This window comes from Maniola hyperantus, chromosome 3, assembly GCF_902806685.2.
Source record: "Maniola hyperantus chromosome 3, iAphHyp1.2, whole genome shotgun sequence".
Taxonomy (NCBI): domain Eukaryota; kingdom Metazoa; phylum Arthropoda; class Insecta; order Lepidoptera; family Nymphalidae; genus Maniola; species Maniola hyperantus.
In genome coordinates this window covers 17,388,086-17,414,738 of record NC_048538.1, presented here as the reverse complement: position 1 = coordinate 17,414,738, position 26,653 = coordinate 17,388,086, and the positions used below count along the sequence as shown (strand labels likewise).

The 26,653-nt window shown below is 36.1% G+C and overlaps 1 protein-coding gene across 1 annotated transcript; it reads right to left on the bottom strand.

Annotated features, from left to right (window-relative positions):
• Window positions 1–31: 31 nt before the first annotated feature.
• Window positions 32–26,653, bottom strand: LOC117996480 (mucin-3A). Its single transcript, XM_069509496.1, has 11 exons — window positions 26,588–26,653; window positions 7,812–7,865; window positions 7,380–7,592; window positions 6,327–6,404; window positions 5,788–6,009; window positions 5,278–5,487; window positions 3,679–4,471; window positions 2,768–3,198; window positions 2,437–2,553; window positions 1,595–1,789; window positions 32–1,507 (listed from the first exon to the last, which is right to left on the bottom strand). The coding sequence occupies exons 1-11, from the start codon at window positions 26,628–26,630 to the stop codon at window positions 549–551; spliced, it is 3,315 nt and encodes a 1,104-aa protein (XP_069365597.1). The 5' UTR covers window positions 26,631–26,653; the 3' UTR covers window positions 32–548.

The window sequence follows — 26,653 nt, the reverse complement described above, 5'->3', positions numbered from 1 at the left end:
TATTTTAATTATACTGTTCTGGCAAGCTCAGTAATTAAAATTGATTAAAAAGTCAAAAGTATGATACTGTTATTGTAAAGTATTACTATTTGAGATCAAAACCAACGCGCCACGGCTATTTACTCGTACTTTTAGGCAATTGAACGTAATCCGTATTAATATGATTCATACTTATATTATAAATGTGAAAGTGTGTCTGCCTTTTTGCCCTGTAGGCTTTTGACAGCCCCTTCCGTTTTACCGATTTTGATGAAATTTGGAAACCTAAATCCACACAGACGAAGTCGCAGGCGGAATTTATCTAGTTTTAAATATTCATTGGAATAAAACTTACGTCTAACCTTATCTATAAGTACACACAAGACTCACATATTACATACTTACTGTACAAAAGTTAATTCAACGTAATCTGTATGAGAACATACAACTCAATCTTACTAACTCGTTGAATGTAATCACCATTTTTTTGTAATTTTGTACGCTTTTAGTCTTTACCTAAATTATCACTCATCGTAGAAAGATATTCTACAATTTCACCATCCGAATGTTCAGCAGCTTAGCGATCGGCACTGCACACCGAGCTCGGTGCACTTGCATTCTTGGCACGGAGACGACAATTCGGCGATGATTCTACCCACCCGATACATTCGACCGTAAATATTGCAACCAGCAAGTTTGGGTAAACCTAATCCATACCCAGATACAAAATTAGGAGCAGGAGGATGTACTTCTACAGAGTGCCCCCCAAAACCTTCTTTACTGGAAATCTCTACAGTCTTCGTAGTAATTGGCTGCGGTGTAGTTTTAGTACTTGTCACCAGTTTTCTAGTTGTTGTTTGCGTAACAGGCTTATACGTAGGTTTCGGGGTTGACTTCCTAATAGCATTTGATTCTCCAAGCACGAGATGGTCAATTCTGTTGATGGTATTTGGTGAATATAACTTTTTCGGTGGTGCGTAAGGAGAACGATGAGTCACCGGAACGAAACCATTTTCAGATGTAAATTGTTTTCTTTTAGTTGTGGGAACAGGTGTAGACGTCATTTTAGGCGTCGTGCTTGCTAATACTGTAGTTATTTTCTTTTTAGGTGCTTCAGTTGTAGTGTCGTATGTTTCACTGAGTAAGAGCTTAAGGACACTTCCCAGGGAAAATCCTTCATCATCATCTTCTTCATCGTATTCCAGAGAATGGTTATTGTTTCCTACAATCCCATTGTTAGCAGTTTCGGTTGAGGTTGTATATGAAAATGATTTTTCAGTGGTGCTTGAAGTGACTGATGTTATTGGTATCATCAAGTCCTTGTCTTGGAATCTTTCGTTCGTTTCTGAAATATTCGTTCCTAAGCTCGTATTTTTTATTGTATCGATATTTGTGTAAACGCGTGGTGTAGTTGTACTATCGTGGTAAGTGAATGATACTTTTTCGTATTTACTTGTTATTTCAGTCTCATTTAGATCAATTTCAATTTCTTTCGTTGTCATCAATGGCATGGATGTAGTGTTGTTCACTGAAAACACATTAAAAAAATGATATTAGGTAATTAATCTTTTTAGTTTTTTCAAAGGAAATAATTTGTTGAACATCCTCTACTTACTTTTATCACAAATTAGTTCCCCACAGCACAAATCGGTTGTGCTAATATCTGTAGCCTTCCTCCTGCACCCCGGCGGGGTGCTGCACGGTCGCGGGGAGCAGTGCAACTCTCCCCACGCACAACTACATACAGAGCAGGACACTGAAATTGATTCACCTTCCGAAACGTGTCTCCCATCGCCAGAGACACATTCATCTGAAATGCAATAAATAATTAAATAAAAACCGGCCAAGTGCGAGTCAGGCTCGCGCACCGAGGGTTCCGTACTACAGTCATATTTTTCGACGGTTTGCATAATAAACCAAAAACTATTGTGCATAAAAATAAATAAAAATCTGTTTTAGAATTTACAGGTAAAGCCCTGATACCCCACTTAGTACATTTTGGATTGGATGAACACATTTTAATTTTTTTTATGATGTAACCACAAATTCATGGTTTTTAGATTTTTCCCTTTACGCGTGCTATAAGACCCACCTACCTTCCAAGTTCTATGATTCTAAGTCAACTGTAGGTACCCTGTAGGTTTCTTGACAGACAGACAACGAAGTGATCCTATAAGAGTTCCTTTTTTCCTTTTGAGGTACGGAATCCTAAAAATCAAAAATGTATATCCATATATAAAAATGAATCGCTGAATGTGTTGCTGATCGCAAATCTCAAGAATAGCTGAACTGATTTCACATATTCACATTCCTTTTTCATAATATGCCTTGAACTACGGAGATGGTTCTTACGGAGAGAAAAATTTAAAAAAAATCCTGAAAAAGAATCGAATGGAAGGCGATACGAAGTTCGCCGGTGCAGTTATTAATAGTTATTGAACAGAAATATTGCATTACCCTTTGGGTCTATCTGCATTGATGTCGTTAAATGAGGCACAATATTTCCTAACGGTGTGCTGGGGTACACAGAATAGTAATCGTCCACAATTCCAGGGCCCTTCGGTATGAAACCACCTAAAAATAAAAATATTAGTTACATAATATTTGAACATGAGTTTTAAGCAATTTCAACTTGATATTTTGGTTCTTAAAAGTCCCGTTGCGTTTCTGGGAACAAGCGTCTATACTCGGCGTCAAAATTCGTCAAAATGGGCCGTGAAACAATTACACTTTCGCAATTAAATATTAGTATGGATATTATAGTTGTGGATTAATAACTAGGACTGACCTTCTGTTTCTACTGGTGGAGAGAACAAGTTATTGGCTGGTGGCTCAACTTCAAATTGGGTATTTGTAGCAGTCGGTGGGGTATCTCCTTTGTAGTTTATCTTTGCTGAATTCCCCAGCGAAGCAGTAACTGTGTATTCCTGAACGGGACCTGGCATTTCATTCCTTATGCTTGGGTAAGGTGCGTTCATATCGTCGGCTTCTTGACTCAAACTAGGATATTGAGGTTCAACTTTCTTTGATATAAATATTGGGTACTGTGTTGGATTATAAACATCTACTTTACGCGTCGCATAAATCGTATCTTTCGTCTCTTTACTTGGATAGTAAACTGGAAACTTGTCTTCTCTCTCTAATGCAGAGTAATCAAGACTTTCTTTCGATGATACATCGTCTTCTACAACGGCATCGGCTGCTACAAAAGGAATAATTCTGAAATTGAAAACTGTTTTATAATAAACGTTAAAAAGACCAGCCAATTGGGAGTCAGACTCACGCAGCGAGGGTTCCGTACTACAGCCGTATTTTTTAGACATTTTGCACGAAAAATCAAAAACTATTATGCATAAGAATAAATAAAAATCTGTTTTAGAATGTACAGGTAAAGCCCTTTCATCTTATTTTGAAAGTTGAAAATACCTACTAATTATTTGTTCATGAATATATTTTAATTCTTTTTTTGATGTAACCAGATTTGTGGTTACATCACGGTTTTCGATTTTTCCGCTTGCGTGTGCTATAAAACCATAGAGATCCTACCTACCTGCCAAATTTCATGATTCTATGTCAACGGTAAGTACCCTATAGATTTCTTGACAGACAGACAACGAAGTGATCCTATAAGGATTCCTTTTTCCTTTTGAGGTACGGAACCCTCAAAATGGGAAAAAATCAAATACTTTGGATATTTACTTTAAGTTCGGCAGTGATGGTGGTAACGTTGGTTCCGTATAATCGTAGTCGTATTCTTCCTTCTTTGTTTTAGAAACATTCACTTTTCCGAGAAGTGCAGGTGGGACAGTTTTTGGGACGACAGGCAAAGGTTTTGTTGTTGTGGTGGTTGTATGACTTGTATTAGTTCGTAGTGAGCTGGTTACATTGATGGTAAACGTTTCATCGTCATCATACTCTTCGTCATAACTTCCTTTAGTTATTATATCATTTGGTGGAAAAGTGTGAGTTTCCACATCAATCGTATTGATGATAGGTATCCGTGGTTGAGTCTGACTGTCGATCCATACAGTGTCGTTTGTATCTGATACGTTTAAGAGTAAAGACGTGGAGGATAGTTCCGTGGTACAGTTTATTGTCCCATTAATGATCACTTTTACAGATCCTGGAGGCTGCTCTGTGGGGAGTTCTTCTGAAGCTTCATCCAATGTTGTGGTTTCAGTCGCTAGTGTTTGAGTTGCTTCATTTAATTTTTGAGTAGTTTGTGCAATTGTTGAAGTACTGGTCTCGCTTTTCTCAATTCTCATACTTAAACTTGTAATATTTGGTACCTCAGTCTCCCTTTTCACCTTGGCCGTTGTAGTTAAATCTTTTTTTGTAACAGTAACAGCTGCCGTGCTTTTATCAGTTACAGTTGTTTGTTCTCTTGCTGTTGTGTCACGTTTCGTTGATTTCGATGTGTGGAACGAGCGGTCTTCATCTCGCAAAGATATCAGTATGTTTTGGCGTTGAGGACGTAAACTTGACTTAGTACCTGGAAAGTTCAATGAAATAATTAAGAAAATTTATCTCACGAGCCAGAGAGTTCTCCATAATGTTCTCAAAAGTATGTGGAGTCTGAAAATTCTGATTGGAAAGAAAGAAAAGAAATATGGGTAATAGTGGAGATGTTACAAAAACAAAAAGGTACAGTCAAATTCTGCCTATTATAAATGCAATGTATTATGATATTATACCTAACAACGTGTACATGAAAGACAGACAGACATTTTCATTTACATTAACATTTTCAATTTTATGCACAGAAATCGTCCAGATACAATTTTATTACAAGTATAGATTGTCATGGAGTCTTAGTGCTAAAAAATTTTTACGAGACATTTCACCGCGATTAATAGCCTCATCTGGTGACAGAAGGGCTGGCTCATTTTTTGCGCAACGGATCAGCCTGGCTGTCCAGCGCGGAAATGCAGCCAGTATTCTTGGCACCATTCCACGCGGTCATGATTTATATAGTAATTAGATAAGGCTAGCTTTAAGTTTTATTGTAATATTAAAAAAAAAAAAAAAAGTATAGATTGTGCCACACATTGTGATGTGTGGCACAATCTATACTTGTAATAAACCAATGCTTATACTTTTAATATATACTTTTAATATATACTTGTAATAAACATCGATACTTGTAATAAATTGTCTATGATTGGTCATCATCATTTACCCTTTTCATTCTGGGACGAAGACCATATTCGATAGTGAGCCGGCAAGGTGTTGCCGATGATGATGATGATGATGGTATTGACTTAGGGAAGTCAATGCTAGCTGTAGATAGTCACTTACCGTTAGCATGTCGATCGCACTGGTACTGATGAGGGCAGCACTGTCCCGGCTGCACCAATGGCGTGCAGCCTTGCAAGGACGGGGCGCAGGACAGGTGTTGGCAGCGGATGGAACCGCGGAGACAGAAGCAGTGGATGCATGTCAAGCCTGTCTCTGCCGCCTTCACCCGCTCTCCTTCCGACGCCCACGAACCCTCGGGAGTAACACAATCTGAAACAAATAATTAATTAATTAATTATGTATTTTTTCCTATAAAAAATCTGAAAATGGTGTGACATAAGTTCGTAGCTTTAGTCATTAATTACGTCATTAATTATAACATATGCTTTTATCCCTTCCAAGTTAGCAGTTAATACTACATCGTCTCAGACCATCAAGTAACATCCCACCCGCTTATAAAAATTCAAATATCATTATTTCATACAAATTACAAAGTCAAGACTCTACCACCTGTTTTAAAATCAGATTCTATGGGGAGTAAGTACTGAAAAATGTGTTAAGGGGTCTTACCATGTGAGTTTTTTTCGTGTACAGGCTTAGTGATATGGTCGCAATAGTATCGTTGGGGACAGCAGGCGCCGGCTGTCGGCCGAGCCTGGCAGCCGGGCGGCGGCGGCAGGCAGCGCGGGCGCACGCAGCGACGCGCGCCGCCGAGGCAGAAGCACTGCTCGCAGGCCGTGCTGGAGCTCATGGCGGAGCCGGCGGCGTACACCGTGCCGCCCTCCACGCACGCTGGAAACACTCATAATCACACTTCACACTAATATTATAAAGGCAAAAGTTTGTATTTGTGTATATGAGCGTGTGTGTGTGTGTGTGAGTGTGTCTTTCGAAAACAACAATTCATAAAAACATCGTGAGGAAACCTGCATGCCTGAGAGCTCTCCATAACGTTCTCAAAGGTGTGTGAAGTCTACCAATCCGCACATGGCCAGTAGACTATGGCTAAACCCTTCTCATTCTGAGAGGAGGCCCGTGCTCTGTAGTGAGCCAGCGATGGGTTGATCATGATCATGATGAATGAGAAGAAATTCTTAGAAGATACATACCGTGGCCCATTGATGTTGGTCTGCTGATGTCCGAGTCATCAAGTCGAGCTGACGCCTCGTGTTGGTATTTTATGCCATCTGAAAATGCAGTTTAATATAATTGTAAACGACCTAAAAAGAATTTAATATCGAGAAGAAGAGTCAATCATATTTGCTGGCAAGTGACGATGTAGCCTAGATGGGGTGGGCTTGCCTAGAATACTTCTATTCACTCTCGACTTGAAGGTACCCATATCAAAATTGAAAGGGAAATCTAAAACCGGAAGGGCGTCCCATATCCTAGCGGGTCGAGTTAGAAACGTGGAGGCAAATAGCTTCGTGGAATTTCGACTAGGACTGTTTCGATTCAAATCGAAAATTCGACGACTTCGATTACTCAGGGATTACTAGAACCAGCCTATACCTACCCTACGGGCACACGAGTAGGTATAGGGATATCTACTCATGTGCTGGGGTAAACTGGGAGTGGGAGGGGTATTCTAGTGGGACAATAGATCTTGGACTGTAGTAATAAAATGACGTGATTTTTTGTATGGCGGTAGTTTATGGGGCTAGAATTCATTAAAATGAATTCACTTTTTTTTCTTTAATAAATTAAAGAAAAAAAAGTGTAAAAAGTTAGAAGCTTTTGAAATGTCGGTATACAGGAGAATGTTGAGAATCTCTTGGGTACAGGTGCGTGTCGAAATGCTACTGTACTGCAAAGGCTAAGCAAAGAAAGATCTTGAAATCCTGAAGACCATAAAAGTGCGGAAGTTGGAGTACTTCGGCAATACGACCATAGTCAACGACAAATACTCCTTCAGCTCATTATTCAGGGGAAAATAGCCGGCAGAAGATCACCAGGCCGTAGAAGAACATCGTGGCTAAACAATTTACGCCAATGGTACGGGAAGAGTAGGTACCCGATCTCTTTTCCGAGCAGCCGTGTCCAAGGTGCATATAGCCCTAATGATTGCCAAACTCCGATATAGGAGACGGCATTTCAAGAAGAAGAAGAAGACCCCATTATTATGAGCTTCTGTATCCATGCAAGGAGAAGGATATACTAACCAGGACATCGTAGTTCGGGGCAGCAGTCTCCCTTCCTGTGCAGCACGTGGCACCTCGGCGGCGGCTCGGGCAGCGGCGCGCACGTGCGGCGCCGGCACGACAGCGCGCCGTGCGTGCACACGCACGCCAGGCACGCCTCCCGCGTGCGTACGGGAAAACCGGCCGCGTGCCATCGCCCCTCGTACAGGCACCCTGCTTGTTGCTCGGATTTACCTGAAATAATACACGTTAGAAGATTATTATTTTATTTGTGTGAAGATTTTGTAAGGCATCCCATACCTAGTAGTCATGTCCTTCCACGAGATGCAAGCTATATATGTACCAAATTTTGTCAAAACAAAATCGGTTGAATGGATAGGGCGTGAGAGGCCTGCAGACAGACAGACACACTTTCTCCTTTACGGGGGTGCATAAAAGAAAGCCGGTACTCACTCAAGGCTCTGAGGACTCTATTGCTAGACGGGAATCTGCCGTTCTCGTGACTTTCTGAAACATAAATATTTCCGTATTTTCAGTATTTGTACTTCTGAAATAATTTAGCTTGAAGTACCTTGAAAGGACATGCGCCTCGTTTTTTTCCTACCGAGTATTTCGCGCCTTCTTTGTTTCTCACGATCGCGAACTTTTTCGGTAATTACGAGATTTTTACTATTTTTTAATTGAATATTTTGAATTAGGACTTTCTGGACTCCCCCAAAATCATCAACATCTGAGTGGCTGGCCGAGGCGACGATGCCGAGATGAATAGATAGGTAAGGTAGGTAAGGTAGGAAAAGTATTGACATATTATGCCTAACTGAAACATTTATAAAGCGGGGGTCTGAAAAAAACCTTAAATTGAATAACTATACAGTAGCCTCACAGTTCACAAGAACTAAGCAAAAGCGAGGAGGTACGTGTGTTGTATTAAAAAATGGTTTAGAATACACTCCTCTAACTGAAATATACAAAGTGGTGCAACCTATTGAAAATAATTTTGAATATTGTGGCGTAAAGATTACTTCTCTAAATTTAATTGTTGTCTGCTTATACAGGACTCCTTCATCAGATATTGAGCTATTCTTTGAAAAATTAGACAGCTTACTATATAAATTAAATCCAAACTCTAAAAAAAAATTAATCTTATGTGGTGACTGGAATATAAATATACTAACCAAAAATAAATCTTTTGACAAACTAAATGCATTACTTGCAAATTATAACTTAACTAATTACATAACAAAGCCAACAAGGAAAGCATCCTGTATTGACCTTATAGTGAGTAATATTATAGAGGCAAAATCTGACATACATTACCTTAGTCTTTCAGACCATGAAACGGCACAAACTATTTCATTCAAAGAAGAGAAGCCAAAATGTATGGCTTTCAAGAAAAAAGTATGGTTTGAAAAACGGAGAGACTATTCACCAGATAATATTAGGAAGTTCAAACAATGTATATCTGCGCTATCTTTTGAAGAAGTATTTTCACAAAACGATACAGAAAGTGCGTTAAATAGCTTTCATGAACTTTTAAGTCTTTTTTATGAACTGTGTTTTCCAGTTATCACTATTAAAAAAGTTAACAAAGAAATAAAAAATAAGTGGATATCCAAAGGCCTAAAAAGATCATGCATACATAAGCGTCGTCTTTATCTGAAATATGTACTATCTCCATCAAATAAACACGTAAATAAAAAGAATTACACTAAATATTCAAAACTACTAAAAGCATGTATTGATAGATCACAATCTCTTGCAAATAAAAAATTTATAATGAAATCAAAGAACAAATGTAAAGCTTCGTGGGATGTAATAAGTAATAATTTTGAACGGAAAACATTGTATACAGAAATAAATAACATTCAATCGCAGGGCACTGCTTACTCTAATCCAAATGAAATTGCTGAGGAATTCAATAACTACTTTTTAAACATTAGTAAAAAATCTTACCCGACTGTCCCTAGGCATAACATAAGTAACTTTATTAGTACTAATGACAAGACTTTATACCTTACACCAGTAATCGCAAACGATGTGCATAAAACCATATTAGGACTTAAGGGGACTCAGTTCAGTGCTTTCTTCATACAAACGTAGGAGGGAAATTACAACAATATTCGATATTGTACGCACAAAACTAAGAATTGTATCGATTTATCGAGTCATTATCTAGGTTTATTGATATATAAAACATTGAAAAAAATATTGATTTAAAAGTTACGAGGCTCAAAAGATTCCTATTTTAACACTAAATTAATGACAACTTTGGATGTAAATAAATAAGATTAGGGATATGAAAATTCTAAAACAATTTATCATTAGACGTAGTTTATTTATTCATTACTTGAAATAACTTTACTTTGCAAACATAAATTCAGCAGTTTTTTCTCAAAAATACTCTTCTTAAACCCTTTTCGCGCGCTTGATTTCGGTGAAAATCATCGTGCCTCTCAACTTTCTCATACAATGTCATGTGAAAAGCAAACATGTTACCCACGTGCGCTGCCAATTTCGGTCGAGCGTCCTGCGTCACCTTAAGAATACTAACTCAACTGGCTACGATAATTTATGCACAAAAATTCTAAAAATATGCGCCACTTATGTAGCGTTGCCACTAAGTTACATAGTAAATCTTTCTTTTACAGAAGGAGTTTTTCCTGGCAGGCTTAAACTTTCTATCATTAAGCCTATTTTCAAAAAGGGTGATAAAAATGATATAAATAACTACCGCCCCATAACACTAATACCAATTCTTTCGAAAGTCTTGGAGAAAATAATGCACAATAAAATATATAGTTTTATATCATCTTATCATTTATTGAAAAATGAACAATATGGTTTCATAAAAAATAGTAGTACCACCTTAGCTTGTTATGCCTTGAATAAAATTATTACGGAAAGCCTAAATGATAAATTTAATGTCATAGGAATCTTTCTTGACATGACTAGAGCATTTGACCTAGTTTGTCATAAATCTCTCTTAGATAAACTTGAAAAATATGGAATTAGAGGAAAATGTTTAGAATGGCTAACAAGTTATCTTAGCAAAAGAATGCAATGTGTAGAAATTCTTCAAACAACAAATTCATGCTGTAAGGCTTATCGCTCTGTATATAAAGTCCAACATCCGTATGGTGTACCACAGGGCAGTGTTTTGGGTCCCTTATTGTTTCTCCTTTACATCAACGACCTTCCCGACTTTATTAATCAACAGTGTATAATGTATGCGGATGACACGACTATCATAGTAAAAAGCAAAAATAAATTAACTATTGAATTTGATGCAAACGAAGCGTTGTCTAATGTAATAAAATGGTTGGAACTAAATAACCTCTCTGTAAATATGCAAAAAACCAAATTTATCCAATTTTTACCATATAATAATGTGTTATCAAATTTTAAAATAAACTATATGGGATCTGCCGTTGAAGATGTAGAGTCTACATCGTTTCTAGGTTTCATAATCGATCGGCATTTTAATTGGAAAACCCATGTTGAAAACCTATGCAGCAAATTGGATAAGTTTATTTATGTCCTCAGACGGCTCCACCAAACTTCAGATATGAAAACAGCATTAATAGCCTACCAAGGGTATGTTTCATCACTATTAAGATATGGGATTATCCTGTGGGGAAATTCGGTATTTGCTAATAAAGTTTTTATAAAACAAAAAGCATGTCTGAGAGCATTATGTGGACTGCAACCATTGGATACCTGTAAGCCTTTATTTAAGAAACATCATATTCTTACCTTACCCTGTCAATATTTATATGAATTGCTATTACTAGTAAAGAAAAACCCAAACTATTTTAAAACTTATGCTGAGTTGGGTGAGGTGAGATCTCGTAGAGCTCAGAGAAGGAACAAACTAGTTGTGCCTCCTAAAAGACTACAGATGTTTGAAAAGAGTACACACTATATGGCAATAACTGTGTACAATAAACTTCCTGACAACTACAAAAACACTACTATAAATAATTTCAAGAGGAAAACTCATGAGCTGCTTATAAATAAATGTTATTACAACATCTCGGAATTTTTGATTGATGAGCTCAAATAATTTGTCTAAAATAATATCTAAATAATGTAAATCTGATGACTTAGATTAGATGACTGAAATAAATTATGGTCTTTGTAGTGCAATAGTTAGGTATCCCCTCTGTATGACATGTAAAAATTTAAATGACTGCTATTATTTCTATTTTTTTTTTTTTTTTTTTTTTTTTTTTTTCTCTTGTTTCTGTATGACTTAATTTAATTTACTTTCTGAATATTATATAATTTTAAAGATTTTGTAATTTATATGTACTTACATGTTTTTAAAAATTTAACTGTAATGTAATACTTAAATATTCATACACCAATATTCTAAGGTAGAATGCATAAGGCTCGCCAACTAATTTTATAACCATGTTATGTCACCTGCATTCTTATGAATAAATTTATTATTTATTTATTTATTTATGTCGCCCGAAGAGGGACAAAATTAGGGAGGCGTGGAAAAATTTGGACGGAGGGCTTTGCCCATTGTGGGACAGTACCTATAGGCTAATTTAGACAAGTTAATATAATATACAAGTAGGTATTATGCGTAAAAAATGACTCCTCACACGCCATTTTTACATTTGTATCAAATTCATGTCAAAAATACGATTTTAGTCCTTATTTTAAAGGTGTATCGTTCTATTGACATGACAGTTGACCCATAGTGTTAAAATGGCGCGTGAGAAGACATTTTTACGGAGTATAAGTAGATTATGTAGAGATAGAGGGTATAAAAGATAATGATGATGACATGGAAGATTCCTAATCTTTTTGTGTTACAAAATCGTAATATTTGGAAACAAGGTCTAATCTTATCTTAAATCATGCTGGCACATAATTGCTAACTTTGCCTACCAAAACATTTATAAAGGTTTCCTCAAAGTTCGTCCGTCCGGTCTTTGTCTAGCGTCATATACAACATCAAATCTAAAAACCTTTTCATATAATCTACTTAATTTGTATTTAATTTAAACTACGTATTTGGCTCATTCCGCCGTTTCGTGCAAAAAACGAACATTCCGTGGAATAAAAAAAAGTACTTCATGTTGTGTTTTTTTTCTTATTAATCTACTCTAGAGAGATCCTTAATTGGTAATCAGTGGGAGGCACCTTTGTATCTTACTTAGTTATCAAGAAAATGGTAATTGAAATTTTACAGATGGATGGTAATGAAAATTGATTGGATTGTAATGAAATTAGGCTTGGATATATACTTAAGGCAAAGGATAGTAATATAAAAAAGATAATTATAATAAAAGAAATTCAGTACAATGTAATCAACGGTATTTATTTCTATTTAGTAATTATTTTTAATCAGTCTGAAACAATCAACAAGGCGGAATAATTTCTACGACATTGTCTTAACACAAAAGTTATTATACAATAAATAGCCTGCAATAAAGTTTTGGCGTTTATAAGTTAATATAATAAGAATAAAGTTAAAATATATTTGAATAATATAAAACTGAAATATAATTATTATTGATGCGATAAAAATATAGCTAGCTAGTCTACTGGCAGTCAAATTATGCCATGGTTCTAAACTGTAAAAAAATAATGAAACAATTTAAGAAATCAAGAAATAACTAATAGCACAATTCAAAATAAATCATAAACATGAACAGATAAAAAAAATTGAATTCGTCACTATCGTCATCTGATTAATTTATATCTAACTAGCTAATCTACCAATAGTCAAATGATGGCAGCTAATTTTCGTAGCTTCGTTAGCTAAACTAAATCACAGTATTTCACTGATAAAACTCCTAGAGTTAAAGAAACAAAAACAAAATAAATAATGAAAAAATAAATGACTACAGTTTACCGACACTCAAAGTAAGTATTCTAATTTTTGCAATGCTTAAACCCAATTTTTAAAATATAAAAAATAATAACAAATACCCATATGACATCTTGAATTAACTAATAAGCACTGCACAATTCAAAAGCAATCCTAAACATGATAAAACTTAAAAAATATTGAATTCGTCGCTATCGTCATCTGATTCATTAACATCTATAATGTATTTGTTTTGGTTTTCTGATTTAATTGGTGGAATAACAAAATGCCGGTGGTCAGAGTTGAAAGATGCTGCCAGATTTTTTGGGCGCATTGGTAAAAAAAGTCTTTTGTTTGGCTCCTTATAAAATTTACGATTTTCCCAACTTAAACGTACGTCAGATAAAATCTTGACTTTAGGAGATCTTGGAGCTGCCGAAGAGGAAGCTATATTTGTTAATGGTGAAATATTTAACTCGATTAAATCCTCCAGAAGTGGTAAATTTTCTAAATCATCTGAATCTGTTATATTATTTAAAATGCTTGGCGTGCTTATGTTTAATATGGACGGATCTGCATTGACATTTGTGGCTTCATTTTTATCACAATGAACACCAGATTCGTCTATCTGGATAGTTTTATCTTTAATAAAACAATCTGCAACTTCTCTCTTGCCTTTTTTAGACACTGATTTATAGCTTTCTTGTAAATTTCTACAATATACAGTTCCACTAAACATCAGTTGTTTTTTATCAGTTTCTTTCTTCTTTTCTGGACGTATATCTATTAATACTTCTTCCACCTTTTTTTCTTTTGGACCAGTTGCTTTTCTAGGACTATTACGTTTGCGTAACGCCTCCTTTTCAATTTCTAGTTTATGAATTTTATTTTTCAGCATCTTAATTATCTTTAAATGTTTGTAACGCATACGACGTATTAAATTCATAGGTTTTGATAATTTTTGTGAAATATTTTGATTGCTTGGACCTGGTTCTTGTATTATTAAAGGATCTGATTGAGGGTATAAATGATTTTCTGAGTCACTAGCATCACTGTGGGGTGGTAAGTTTTCCATTAGTATTTTTTCTATTTTTTTCGGTCTTTCTTCCGGTTTAAGTAGCTTTGTGAGTTTTTTCGCCATCGCTTCCTTTGTTCCCGTTGCACCCTTGGAGTCATATTTTTAATGCTAATTATCTGCTTCTTTTTTTTCCTCGCCAAATATCTCACTCTTTCTTTTTCCTTTTGTACAGTATATAGTTCAGGATTTGCTTTTATTTCAACACACTTTTCTCGTTTACGTTGCCTATCTTTTGTCAATTTTTCTTCCTTTGTTAACTTTTTACGGGTTCCGCCATTTGAGTACTGAATACCTAATAAATATACAAAAATACGGCCTTGTAACAACAAAACTCATAGCTTGAAATAATGACAGTAACTTTTTTATAGGTAAAATGTACGATTGTTTTAAATCGTTAGTAGCTTCACAGTTGATAGTGTAGGCGACGCGGAGGTGGGTGCGAAGAATAAATGACGATGTTCAGAGTGATCATAAAGATATGAAATTATGAATTAATATTTATGAAATTAAAATCAGTCATTACCTTCCAAAAGTGTTCATTACCATCCTGCATAAATTTGGATGGTAAGGATAGTAATGAAATGGAGATGAATGATTTTTTTAAACTCTTTTTGAAATAAGTTCGTGATTGAGTTCAGTATCAAATCAAATTTTAAATAGGTACAAAATGGACTAAGAAGGTAAACATTTATTGATAAAATAATAATTTACTTACCACTGTACCTTCTGAATTCAAGGGAATGTGATGAAATTACTTCCTGACGAAACACTATTCCGAGTGAAAAGATTGTGAATAATTTTGACATCGACACGCGCACGCCCTTCTGGCTCCGTCGCCCTGGCTAACTGACTTGTAGAAACACGTCTTGCCCAAATCCATAGTTGTAGACGTACAGATACGTTCAAATTTTAAATTCGTTCAAATACGGATGGTTATGATTTTTTTACAGTGACAAAACTTAAAATCGCGGTTTAAAAAAATAAATAAGCATTATTAAAACAAACAAATATTTATTCATTGAGTTATGTATTAGATGTTAATATGACATATTAATTGGAGCAGTCCATTGAAATAAACATAAATAAAAATTTACAAACTTTTGAATTCCAAATTCGGAATCAGAGAGGAATGAAATAATAGGAGGTATTTTTAAGTTTAAAAAAAAACTAATTCATAAAAGTAGAAAATGTGCAATACTGATTCTAAAGTGTTCATGCCTGTACCCCTTAAATAAATAATTATTCAATTAAAGTCTTATTTTCATAGGTTAATTACTCTGGATATGTTTTTTGCACGAAACGGCGGAATGAGCCATTTATACCAACTAATTTATAAAACTTCCATACTATCCTTACTTTGCGCTCGAAGTTTGTTTACATTTCACCTTGGATATCGCCAAGATTGGAGTTTACTATGACACTAACTGGTTACAAATCCACCCATAAACAAGCCATAGAATCAGGATTGGCAAATAGCCGTCCAACTGGTCGGAGCGTGGGAACCGCGGCCGTGAATGGTCGCCCGCAGGGACCCGTCTCACTGTTACGTCGCTCCTGGCTCCGACCACCCAATCGCAAGGGCATACGGCTCAATATAACCCCATTGCGGTGGCGGTACCGCTCCTAACAGTACTGTACCCTGATGCCGACCCGTTGAGATGGAATTTGGTGCTATATTTCTAAGATCAACGTCGGTTCAGTCAACGCACGTGACTAGATGTCTAGCCACGGCCGAAGCCTCCCACCAGACCAGACCAGAAATTATAAAATTCCAAACCCCTGCCCGGAATCGAACTCGGGACCTCCCACTAATACGACCACTGCGACAGGGAGGTCGTCAAACTTGGCCAGTGTGGCGGACTATCGCCTAAACCTATCTTATTCTGAGTAGTGAGCTGGCGATGTTGATTATGATGATATTGCTTATATCTCTTTGGCCATATTATTGTTGCTACCAGTAGTTAAAGGTATTCCGTATATCTACCAAGATACTCTCGCTCTCTAAAAATTTGACTTTGACTTCCGTTGCGTTTTGAACACAGTTTTTGACTGACATTATTAGTAATTTAGAGTAGGCTACGAAACGAAAGTTGCAGTATGTATTGTATGTAAATAATATCTAGCTTGGCCGTGTTATATTATTATTCGCTTTTTTGGACACAAAAGAGATGGCAAAAAATCATGTGAATGAAAACAAAGAAATTGCTTTAACCCAAAATTAAGGTCAAAGCAACTTGTCCACGTTCACACGTCTTTTAATGCGCACAATATTATGATCAAACTTTTTTCATTCATTCAATATCATGAAAGTTTTGTTGTTGAGATTTTTATATAAAGAGTGATAAAACAGAATTTCTGGGTTCATTGGCAATCTCTACCCATATTTCACTACCCATTTTATTGGTTTATTTATTGGTTTGTTGACTTGTCATTCATTTATTTACTTTCCAAGTTGGTGGTAAAATCTTGACATAATATCATGAAAGTCATAGAATACCTAATTCATTAGAACCACAAGCCCGCATGTAGAACAATTATTATTTTTGAACTTTGAATTGTTTCCTATTTATATATTATTTTTTCGGAGATGTCCGAAATGTCTATGTCCGAAAAAAATATAGTAGATATATTGGTGTACCTATTGTTTTTATATCTACTTAGATATAGGTACCTAGGTATATCTAACTAAAGCCCCGAAAAAAGTGGAATAAATTATAATATTAAGTAAAGAAGTAAAAAATGTAACATAATAGGCTCCCATGCAAAGCAGAGGTCATGGGAACGCCCATGTGAGTATGTCCAGCGCTAGGCAGTCGTCCTACCTGGGAACGCATTGTTCTACAAGTTTAATAAAAAATACCAGAAAGCTCTCGGCACGTAATTGTTGTCATTAATACTAACAACTTTTGTTCTACAACTTTTAAAAATTCCGTATTAATTAATTTCATACCAAAACTAGCTTATGCTTGCGACTTCGTCCGCGTGGAGTACACAAATTTCAAACCCCTATTTCACCCTCTTAGGGGATGAATTTTGAAAAATCCTTTCTTAGCGGATGCCTACGTCATAATAGCTATCTGCATGCCAAATTTCAGCCCGATCCGTCCAGTAGTTTAAGCTGTGCGTTGATAGATCAGTCAGTCAGTCACCTTTTTCTTTTATATATTTAGAAGATTTGAATAAATTATGTTATTTCTGTAAAGTGATAACATAATTTACAGTAACATAAAATCATAGAAAAATAGGGCTACATTAGGGCTATCTGCGACAAATGTACTAACATTTGACGCCTGCCAGTGACGTTTTATTAGAAGTTCCCCAACTGTGACCATAGCATCGACATAGGAGGTAATTTGGACCATAGCCAAAGCCTTATTTGACATATCGATTCAGGATCGAGTTCATCAAGGGTTCTCTCACTCTAGTTCACTCTGCTTATGCTACAAAATAGTTATCGGTGTATAAGTCTCGCAAATTGCTAATGCGCGTGGCCGCCATTTTAGTGACGTCAGTACTAGACTGAAGTTTTGAGCTAATGGTATATTTTTATTTCGGCTGACGTCTAAATGACATTATTTCGATGTTAATGAGACATGTTTCCAGCGCAATAGCAATTTGCGGGACTTATAAACAACCTTACGTCATTAGCCCACATAAAATATACACCTATGTACCTCTCTGTCCACTCGTAGCGATAATATATGCAAATGTGACCGCTATAATTCTGCTATCATTCCACAAGAAAATCAGTCTAAAATCAACCTTATTCCTTGGCAATAAGAACCTTTTAAGAATACAAACGCTTAATTTGGAGTGAGCACTGAAAAATGAGCTGTTTCACCGCGTATTAGAAGTACTTTCTTCTCCTATACTATTTCGGTATACGAATATAATATAAAAATTAAAATGCCCAACGAAAATGGACTCTATGTTCTGGAAGTAAAGGTGTATAATAGTGAGTGTTCGTGGCTCGATTGTATACATGACTTCCAAAGCAAATGTTTCCCTAACCAGTAACCAGTAACCAGTAGGTACCAAGGTACTATGACAATTAATGCTAATGTATATTCTGTGGTTCTTCTACCAAAGAGAATACTTTAACGCGCTTATTCCCGCGACTTCGTCCGCGTGAACTACACTAGGGGTTATTATTACTAACCTCTAATCATTATCATCATGTTCACCCATCAGCAGCCCACTACTGAGCATCGAGTTTCCTCTCAAAATGATAATGGTTTGGCCATAGTCTACCACGTTGGCTAAGCACCTACGGATTGGCAGACTTTACACACCTTTGAGAATATTATGGAGAACTCTCAGGCATGCAGGTTTCCTCACGATATTTGATACTTAATCTCAATATTATATATATAAAAGGAAAAGCTGACTGACTGACTGACTGATCTATCAACGCACACCTCAAACCACTAGACGGAACAGGCTGAAATTTGACATGCAGATAGCTATTATGACGCAGGCATCCGTTAAGAAAGGATTTTTGAAAATTCAACCCCTAAGGGGGTGAAATAGGGGGTTTGAAATTTGTGTAGTCCACGCGGACGAAGTCGCAAGCATAAGCTAGTAGATAATAAGTGGGGTTTCCCGATCGTCTAAAAAATGAACTTTGATAATCAAAGTTTAATGACACCGAATGATACCTACCCGATATATGTATTATATCTGATTAACAAACATAAAATAGCTGTAGACTAGACTACAAGATCAGTTTGAAAGTCGGTTCTAAAATACCGGCCAAGTGCGAGTCGGATTCGCGCACGAAGGGTTCCGTACCATCCATACTTTTCCATACTAACATTATAAATGCGAAAGTGTGTCTGTCTGCCTGCCTGATATATTTTAAAACATAGTCGTAATTTATGCTTAGCTTTCTGATTTCACTGGTTATGATGACTAGTCAGGGAAACATGCGGGCGGAGCAGATTAAAGTACCTGTACCTATCTATTTAGGGTACCACTATCTACAAGGTAATCACTACCCATATTATAAGGGCGAAAGTGTGTTTGTTTGTTGGTTTGTCCCTCAATCACGTCGCAACGGTGCAACGGATCGACGTGATGTTTGCCTGGGTATAGTTTAAGACCTGGAGAGTGACGTAGGATATCCCGGAAAATCAAAGAGTTCCCACGGGATTTTTAAAACCTTAAACTTGCCCCTAGGCAACCTATGAAAATTTCAAGTTTCTATAAAGCTACAAATAGATGGCGCTGTAGTACTTTTCAGCGCGCTCAATCGGCATGTAGCATCTACGCTATAAAAAATAATGAAATTTCTTATTTAATCACAAAGGCAAAGTTCATACAAAATTTGCCATGCCGATGTTCTTTTAATATATTTTTGGAATTGATACCTTATTGGTATCAACAGTGTTTCCATATGTAAATCGAGAATTACCGTGTTGAAGGGTTAAAATTACGGTGTTTCTAGATTAAATTACGGTGGATTAGCTAAAAGAATACCGTGTAAATTACCGTGTCATTTTTAAAAGAAAAAAACGTCACGAATTAGCTTTTTAATCAGCTATTAATATTATTCTGAATCTGACTCTCCTAGCATAGCAATATCTTTTTCATATACGGATTAATTCATATTAATATTTTGTTAAATCTCATTAGTTTTACATTTTACTCCTTCCTAATTGCTTGAATAAGGACGAAATACTACTATTACGCAGTATATTATGAATTTTTAACGTGATTTTGTATTACGGTGACACGGTCAAGGTAATGGCCATATTACCTTGACGGTAGATTAGGGCTGAATTACGGTCTTGGACGATTTAACCTATGGACTTGTAACGCGCCTAATATTACGAATAAAAATTTCTGTCACTTTTGGTGCGGGACGAGGAAACACTACATAGACAACTTGACACACTCACTCAACAAAGTTTTGTGTCATTATTAACACACACATATCTAAATCTTCAACACTACTACATTTTACGCACACTAATAAGTTATATACATCAACATACAAAGACATTACGAGTGTAAGACAGTCAAATTGATTTGCGATGCTACCGTATCGATATTTTAAAATATATCGATAGTTTTTCAGAAACAAAAGTAGAAGTAAGAATTTATTACTCGTATTTAATTACTTAAAACCAGTGTTTGGTCAGCGTAGCGTATTCTTGCATACATTCACCTCACTTAATAGGTAATTATCCCAAAAACTAATAATGCAACGTAAAAATAAGAAAAATATTTATTTAAAAAATATGCACATACTTTTTTACTTATTTTATATCATTTTTAATCTTTTGTATTTTTTTATATAACGAAATTTTCATTTAAAATTTCGATAGTGAAAATGTGCTTATTAATGACTTATATTATTATATAATACAAAATAAACCTGACCGCGCAAAAGCCTACCAAACATAATTAGTAGGTATATCAATCAATAAAATGTTTTTTTCTTTCCAATCAATCATTTATTTATTGCACATTGGGTTTACATGGTAATTCCAATATGGTGTACTCTTTGTCCAAAAAAATTAAATGTAAGTTATTAAATATAACACGTATTGCCCTTACAAATTAGCAATGCAAAAATTTTCTCAATACCTGCCGCTTTTACCCCACAGCAAAATTCCATAAGACAGATATGATACTATGAAAATAAATTAGTAAACACACACGGTGGCCTCTTCTATTTTTAACACGTCATTATTTACCATTAGGTTAATGTTATGTACATTCTTGGCGATTTAATACATAAATTTTATACATTTCGCGCCTATCACTAAAATTGCGTTGCTTTAATTTTTTTTTAAATGTATTAAGTACGTGAAATCACAGAAATCGACCAGTTTTATTACAAGTATAGGTAGCGAAAAAATTGTGGTAATTAATAATAACTATTCTTTACTTGACTTGAAGACGGTAATTTAGTCGTTAATAATAAAGAAAATGTTTTCATCGATATCGATAATCGAACCGCAATCACTATCGTACTACTACGTAATTTCATGCTGTTCACGCGTATTCAAATTTTAACCTAATTTGTATATATCGAGGGTTGCAATTGTTACGAAAAAACAAAATATAGTCTCGTGAGGAGTGTGACTCGCTTCTACCGAATTATTACGTACTCAATTACTGAATCGGTAAAGTTCTCGATTGTTATTTTATTATAATAATTTATGTAATTTAATTTATAGAAAGCGTTTATTACACCAAAAATACTTACTTATGAAATGAAATTCCATCTTTTTGTAAATTTGATGTGTTTGATTTGTTCTTGCACTCACTAACGGCACAAACAGGCATTTTTCACCCAGCGTGTAAGACGTCGTCACACATCGAAAACGATTCTGACAATGACAAAATCGATTCCGCAAACAGTGTTTATAAACGCAGTGGATTAAAAATCCATTACTATTGACAGAGGGGAATAATCATGCGAGGCGCGTCCTTAGGTTAAATCGTCCAAGATTACGGTGCATCTACGGTAATTACCGTGTACATGGAAACACTGGGTATCAATATAAATTGATTCTGATGTTAATAAATTAACAATTAATTTACACTAGCGCGTTGGCGACTGGCGACCCGCTTCCCGACTTGGCACGGTTGCTATATGTTATAATAAGTCCCACAAATTGCTAATGCGCGTGGCCACCAACCGCCATTTTAGTGACGTCAGACTAAAGTTTCGAGCTGATGCATAGAGTTAGATAACCACATCACTGAGCTGATGCTATATTTTTATTTCGGCTGACGTCAAAATGACGTCATTTCGATGCTAATGCGACATGGTTCCAGCGCAATAGCAATTTGCGGGGCTTAAACTATACGAATGTGGTGCCGTGTATTATGTAAGTGTACTGTGGAGTGATAAGAATGCTCATGTTATCGTATCCGACTGAATAGCTTTTCCGAGCTCCACATTAAAGCAGTGGTATCCATTTTTTAACCGACTTCAAAAAAGGAGGAGGTTCTCAATTCGAGAGATTCCGTACTTTAAAAGGAAAAACGGAACCCTTATAGGATCACTTTTTTGTCTGTCTGTCTGTCTGTCGGTCTGTTAAGAAACCTATAGAGTACTTCCCGTTGACCTAGAATTATGAAATTTGGAAGAAAGGTAGGTCTTATAGCAGACATGAGGGGAAAAATTAGAAAACCGTGAATTTGTGGTTGCATCACAAGAAAAAAATTAAAATGTGTTCATGAACAAATATTGCTATTTTCAACTTTTAAAGTAAAATTACCATATCAACATAATTGTATCATATGAAAGGGCTTTCCTTGTACATTCTAAAACAGACTTTTATTTATTTTTAGGCATAATAGTTTTTGATTTATAACGCAGTGTCTTTAAAATACGATTGTAGTACGGAACCCTCAGTGCGCGAGTCCGACTCGCACTTGGCCGATTTTTTTGTTTTGTAGGACATACTTCACAGGTGGTCCTATTTCAATTTGGTAAAGTTCCGATTTTTATCTTCGGAGATGGAGAACGGAACTTCGTGAAAAGTTGCCTGTAAATAACTGTGAAGAAAAACAACAATGAATGAAATGGAAACAAATGAAAATTATTTTAAATGAACAATTATGCCCATCGCTAAATACCACTACCAGGCTATCATCAGCTCCAAAAGCAGCTTCGACTGAGAAGTCCAGAAGAAAAGACCAGCAAGAGATTTGACAGGCGAAATTGACTGAAAACTGTTTCAACATTGAAAGATACAAGCCAGTGGTCGGTGGGACTCTCCAAGGAGTTCAAGCGCCTCACTTATTCCGTTCTAATTGCCGGTGAGACAATGGGCATTATTTATAAGCGCGTCGGATGTGCGCGGGAATAAGCTATTTTCGTAGCTAGTTTAGTTTAGTAATAAAGTTGGCTGACCTGTTTATTTAATATCTATTGGCCTGTACAAAGAGCGTATTTTCCCTCGAGTGCATTTACTGTTAAGTATATTGTGTCATTGGGGAATAAAGTAACCGTTTCTGATTTCTAAATACATATATATACCTAGGTTGTTTTTCATCACTGTAAGTTGATAATATTATGATTCTACCATAACTTTTAAATACTTATGATTGTACTATAACTTTTAAATAAAATTCAGAAAAAGCCACTCAATAGCATTTTCATAATAAATTATCATCATGATCAATGATCAGCCCATCATCGGCTCACTACAGAGCACAGATATGGCCATACTACCATGCTGGCCAAGTGCGGATTGGCAGATGTATATTAGTAATAGCCTAATAGGGTCCCGATAGAACCCTTGGGGTATGCAACCCAAAAAGTTATCACTTTAACACAATATCTTAACTTAAGAATGGGGCCGATTCTCTTGTACACAATCTCTAAACTAAACTAAATTAACAGGTCTAAATCTAGTGCCATCCTTTTCCGCAAGCAACAGTAGGGATAGCACTAGATTTAGACGTGTCATTTAAGTTTAGTTTAGAGATTGTGTAAAACGGAATTAGCCACAGTGGTGCTGATTCTGAGCACAACCTAATTTTAGAGTAAGTATTCGCCTCTTCTTACTAATGTAATATGAAAAGGACAGACGCAGTTTGACAGTTTTAAATTTAATTTTTAGATGTTAAAACCCGTGATTTTAGCGCACAGTCGCCAGCCTACTGTTTAAATAGCGTGCACTAAAATTTAGAGTCTTTAAATATATAGATAATATAATATAGAGTTCATATGTTCTGTCCTTTTCAGCATTGTTAAAAAGAAAAGGATGCAGATACTCTAAATTTAGTTTAGAGAAATACAACGGAATCGGTGCCTGTTTTCCTAATTAGCATGCGTGCCTTCTAACGCCAATGTCAGCGGCAAGTGTGTCAGTGGCTCAGGCTTTGTCAGGACAATAATTACCACTACAGTTTACAGTACGAGGCAGAAAGTAATGTACATCGCCCTTTAGAATGACATTTCGGCTTTGTAGAGCGTTGGCTCTGTCACTCATACCCATGTTTTCTTAAGGTCGATATACATTCTTTTCTGCCGCGTACCTGCCTACGGATATTGACATTATATTGACGACCTCCATGGCGCAGGGTAAGCGCTGTTGTCTTATTAGGAGGAGGTCCTGGGCTCGATTCCCGGCAGGGGTTTGGAATTTTAGTAACGCCTCGCCGCTAAGCGATTTAGCGCTCCGGTACGATGCCGCATGGAAACCAGGTGTGTGTGGGTTTAATAAAAAACTGTCATACCCCTTCCAGGTTAGCCCGCGTCCATCTTAGACTGTATCATCACTTATCACCAGGTGCGATTGTAGTCAAGGGTATAAGGGTATAAGGGTAAGGGTAAGTTGTATCTGAATTTTATAAAAAAAGACCTCGCTGGTCTTTATGGATTTCTTTAGTGAGCCGGCGATGGGGTGATCATGATGATGATAGGCTACTATTTGACATAGCCGAGAGTTCTCTCAGACCCTATGAGAATACATTAAATTGACCTCGTTAGATAGTTGTCGTCGGAGGCGGTTATTAATTAAATATTGAACCAATATAAGGTAAACATGGCGGGAGCGCCGCGCGCGCGTTGAACTCTATTGAGTTGAGAGCGACCCGCGCACAATCCAGTTCTCGTTTATTACGACTGTATTAGACAAAGTGCGACTAAAACATGGAACAGTTTTATTACTTTTTGTCATATGACATCATATCATGCGAAATAATAATGTAAAAAGGTTACAAATATAGATCTTACGATATAGACTATTATTTGTCTATTGAAACAATACAAAGGTACGTATTTTCCTAGCCAGCATAATATATCATTTCATTTATTATTTATTCTGCTGTCTATTTAATCAAAATTTAACATATTTTGCCTTTAAATTTGCCTTTGAAAAACATTTTGAAATACCTATAATGGAAAATGATAGAATGTCTCTTTATTAAGGCATCAGGCAATCTCAAATCATTGAATAGTAACAAAAATCTATATTTATAGAACAGGCTATAGTTAGATGAGAAAAATAAAAATTTGTTTTCTAATTCAAACTCAAGCTCAAATTATTTATTAAGAAATAGCTGCCCCGGCGAACTTCGTTCCGCCTTACAGTCGATTCAAATGTTTAAAATTTTTCTCTCCGTAAGAACCATCCTCGTACTTCAAGGAATATTATAATAAAAAAGAATTAGCGAAATCGGTTCAGCTGTTCTCGAGATTTGCGATGACCAACACATTTAGTGATTCATTTTTATATTATAGAGATAGGTAAAATTTTACGCTGATTATTTGATATAGTGGTGATAATTAATACGTACTTAAAACTAAAGCTACGAGGGTTCCAAATGCGCCCAGGTCTGAGAAGAGCCCACAACAAAATTGGTAGGTAGTAGGTACATAGTATAGGCCGGTCAAATGGAATTTAAACAGGTCAAAATCCAGCGCAAAAATCTACTTAGGTACCTGTTCATTGCTACTAAAATTCATCGAGAAGAACGATTTGAGAAGGCTGTGCCGTAATACTGGGCATTCGGGATACCTACAAGCTGAGCATACTTACGGCCGGCGGTTTCTCTCAGAATAGCAAAAAACACAAAACCAAAGGAGCCTCTGGCTCAAGGATGTTCACTCGGCAGCCTCACCGGCAAATAAACTAACAAAGCATTGATATATACAACCGAACATTCTAGCCTCGCATGAAAATCTTGTGAAAATTCAAAGTTTGTACTTATTTCATAAGAATAATTAGGTATTACACATGTTCGGAAGGAGACCCGTGCTCTGTAGTGAGCTGGTCATGGATTGATCATGATGATGATGATGATACAAGAATTCAAATCATGAGATCAGATTGTAAACCAATGTTCGTTTTTGGAAATTCCCAAAAAACCTTTATTACGAAAAATCGTGGCACATTTTTTTGGTAAGTTTGGAAGTTTTATAGCAGAATGAAAATGTAACTTTCATAGTAACAAGAAATGTCCTAATTTTTTTTAACCCTGTCAAAAACGAACTATAAAATTAAAAAAAATCACAGAGAGATTCACACCATACAGCCGCCATATTGAATTTTTTCAAAAACTTTTAGACTGTGTCACTTGGGATGATGCTCCACACCTCCAAATCTGTTCAGGCATTTAGAAGTAACGATGGAATAAAGAAACTCACGTATACATTCAAACATACATGGAACCTAAAACATTACACTCGTTGTTTTGGGCAATCGTTTTAAAAATGTCGTTAAAATGAAATCTTTGGTTTTTATATCAATGAAAGATGGAGAAAAAAAAAGTGGAGCTATCGGTGTCGTATGGGAGCTTATCCTTAGCATAAATCACTGGGGTCATCGACCGTGTTTCGCGCGAACTACGAACCTGCGACCAGCGCGCCCGCGAGCATGAACACGAGCACCCACATGGCACGTGCGACCTCCGCGCCGC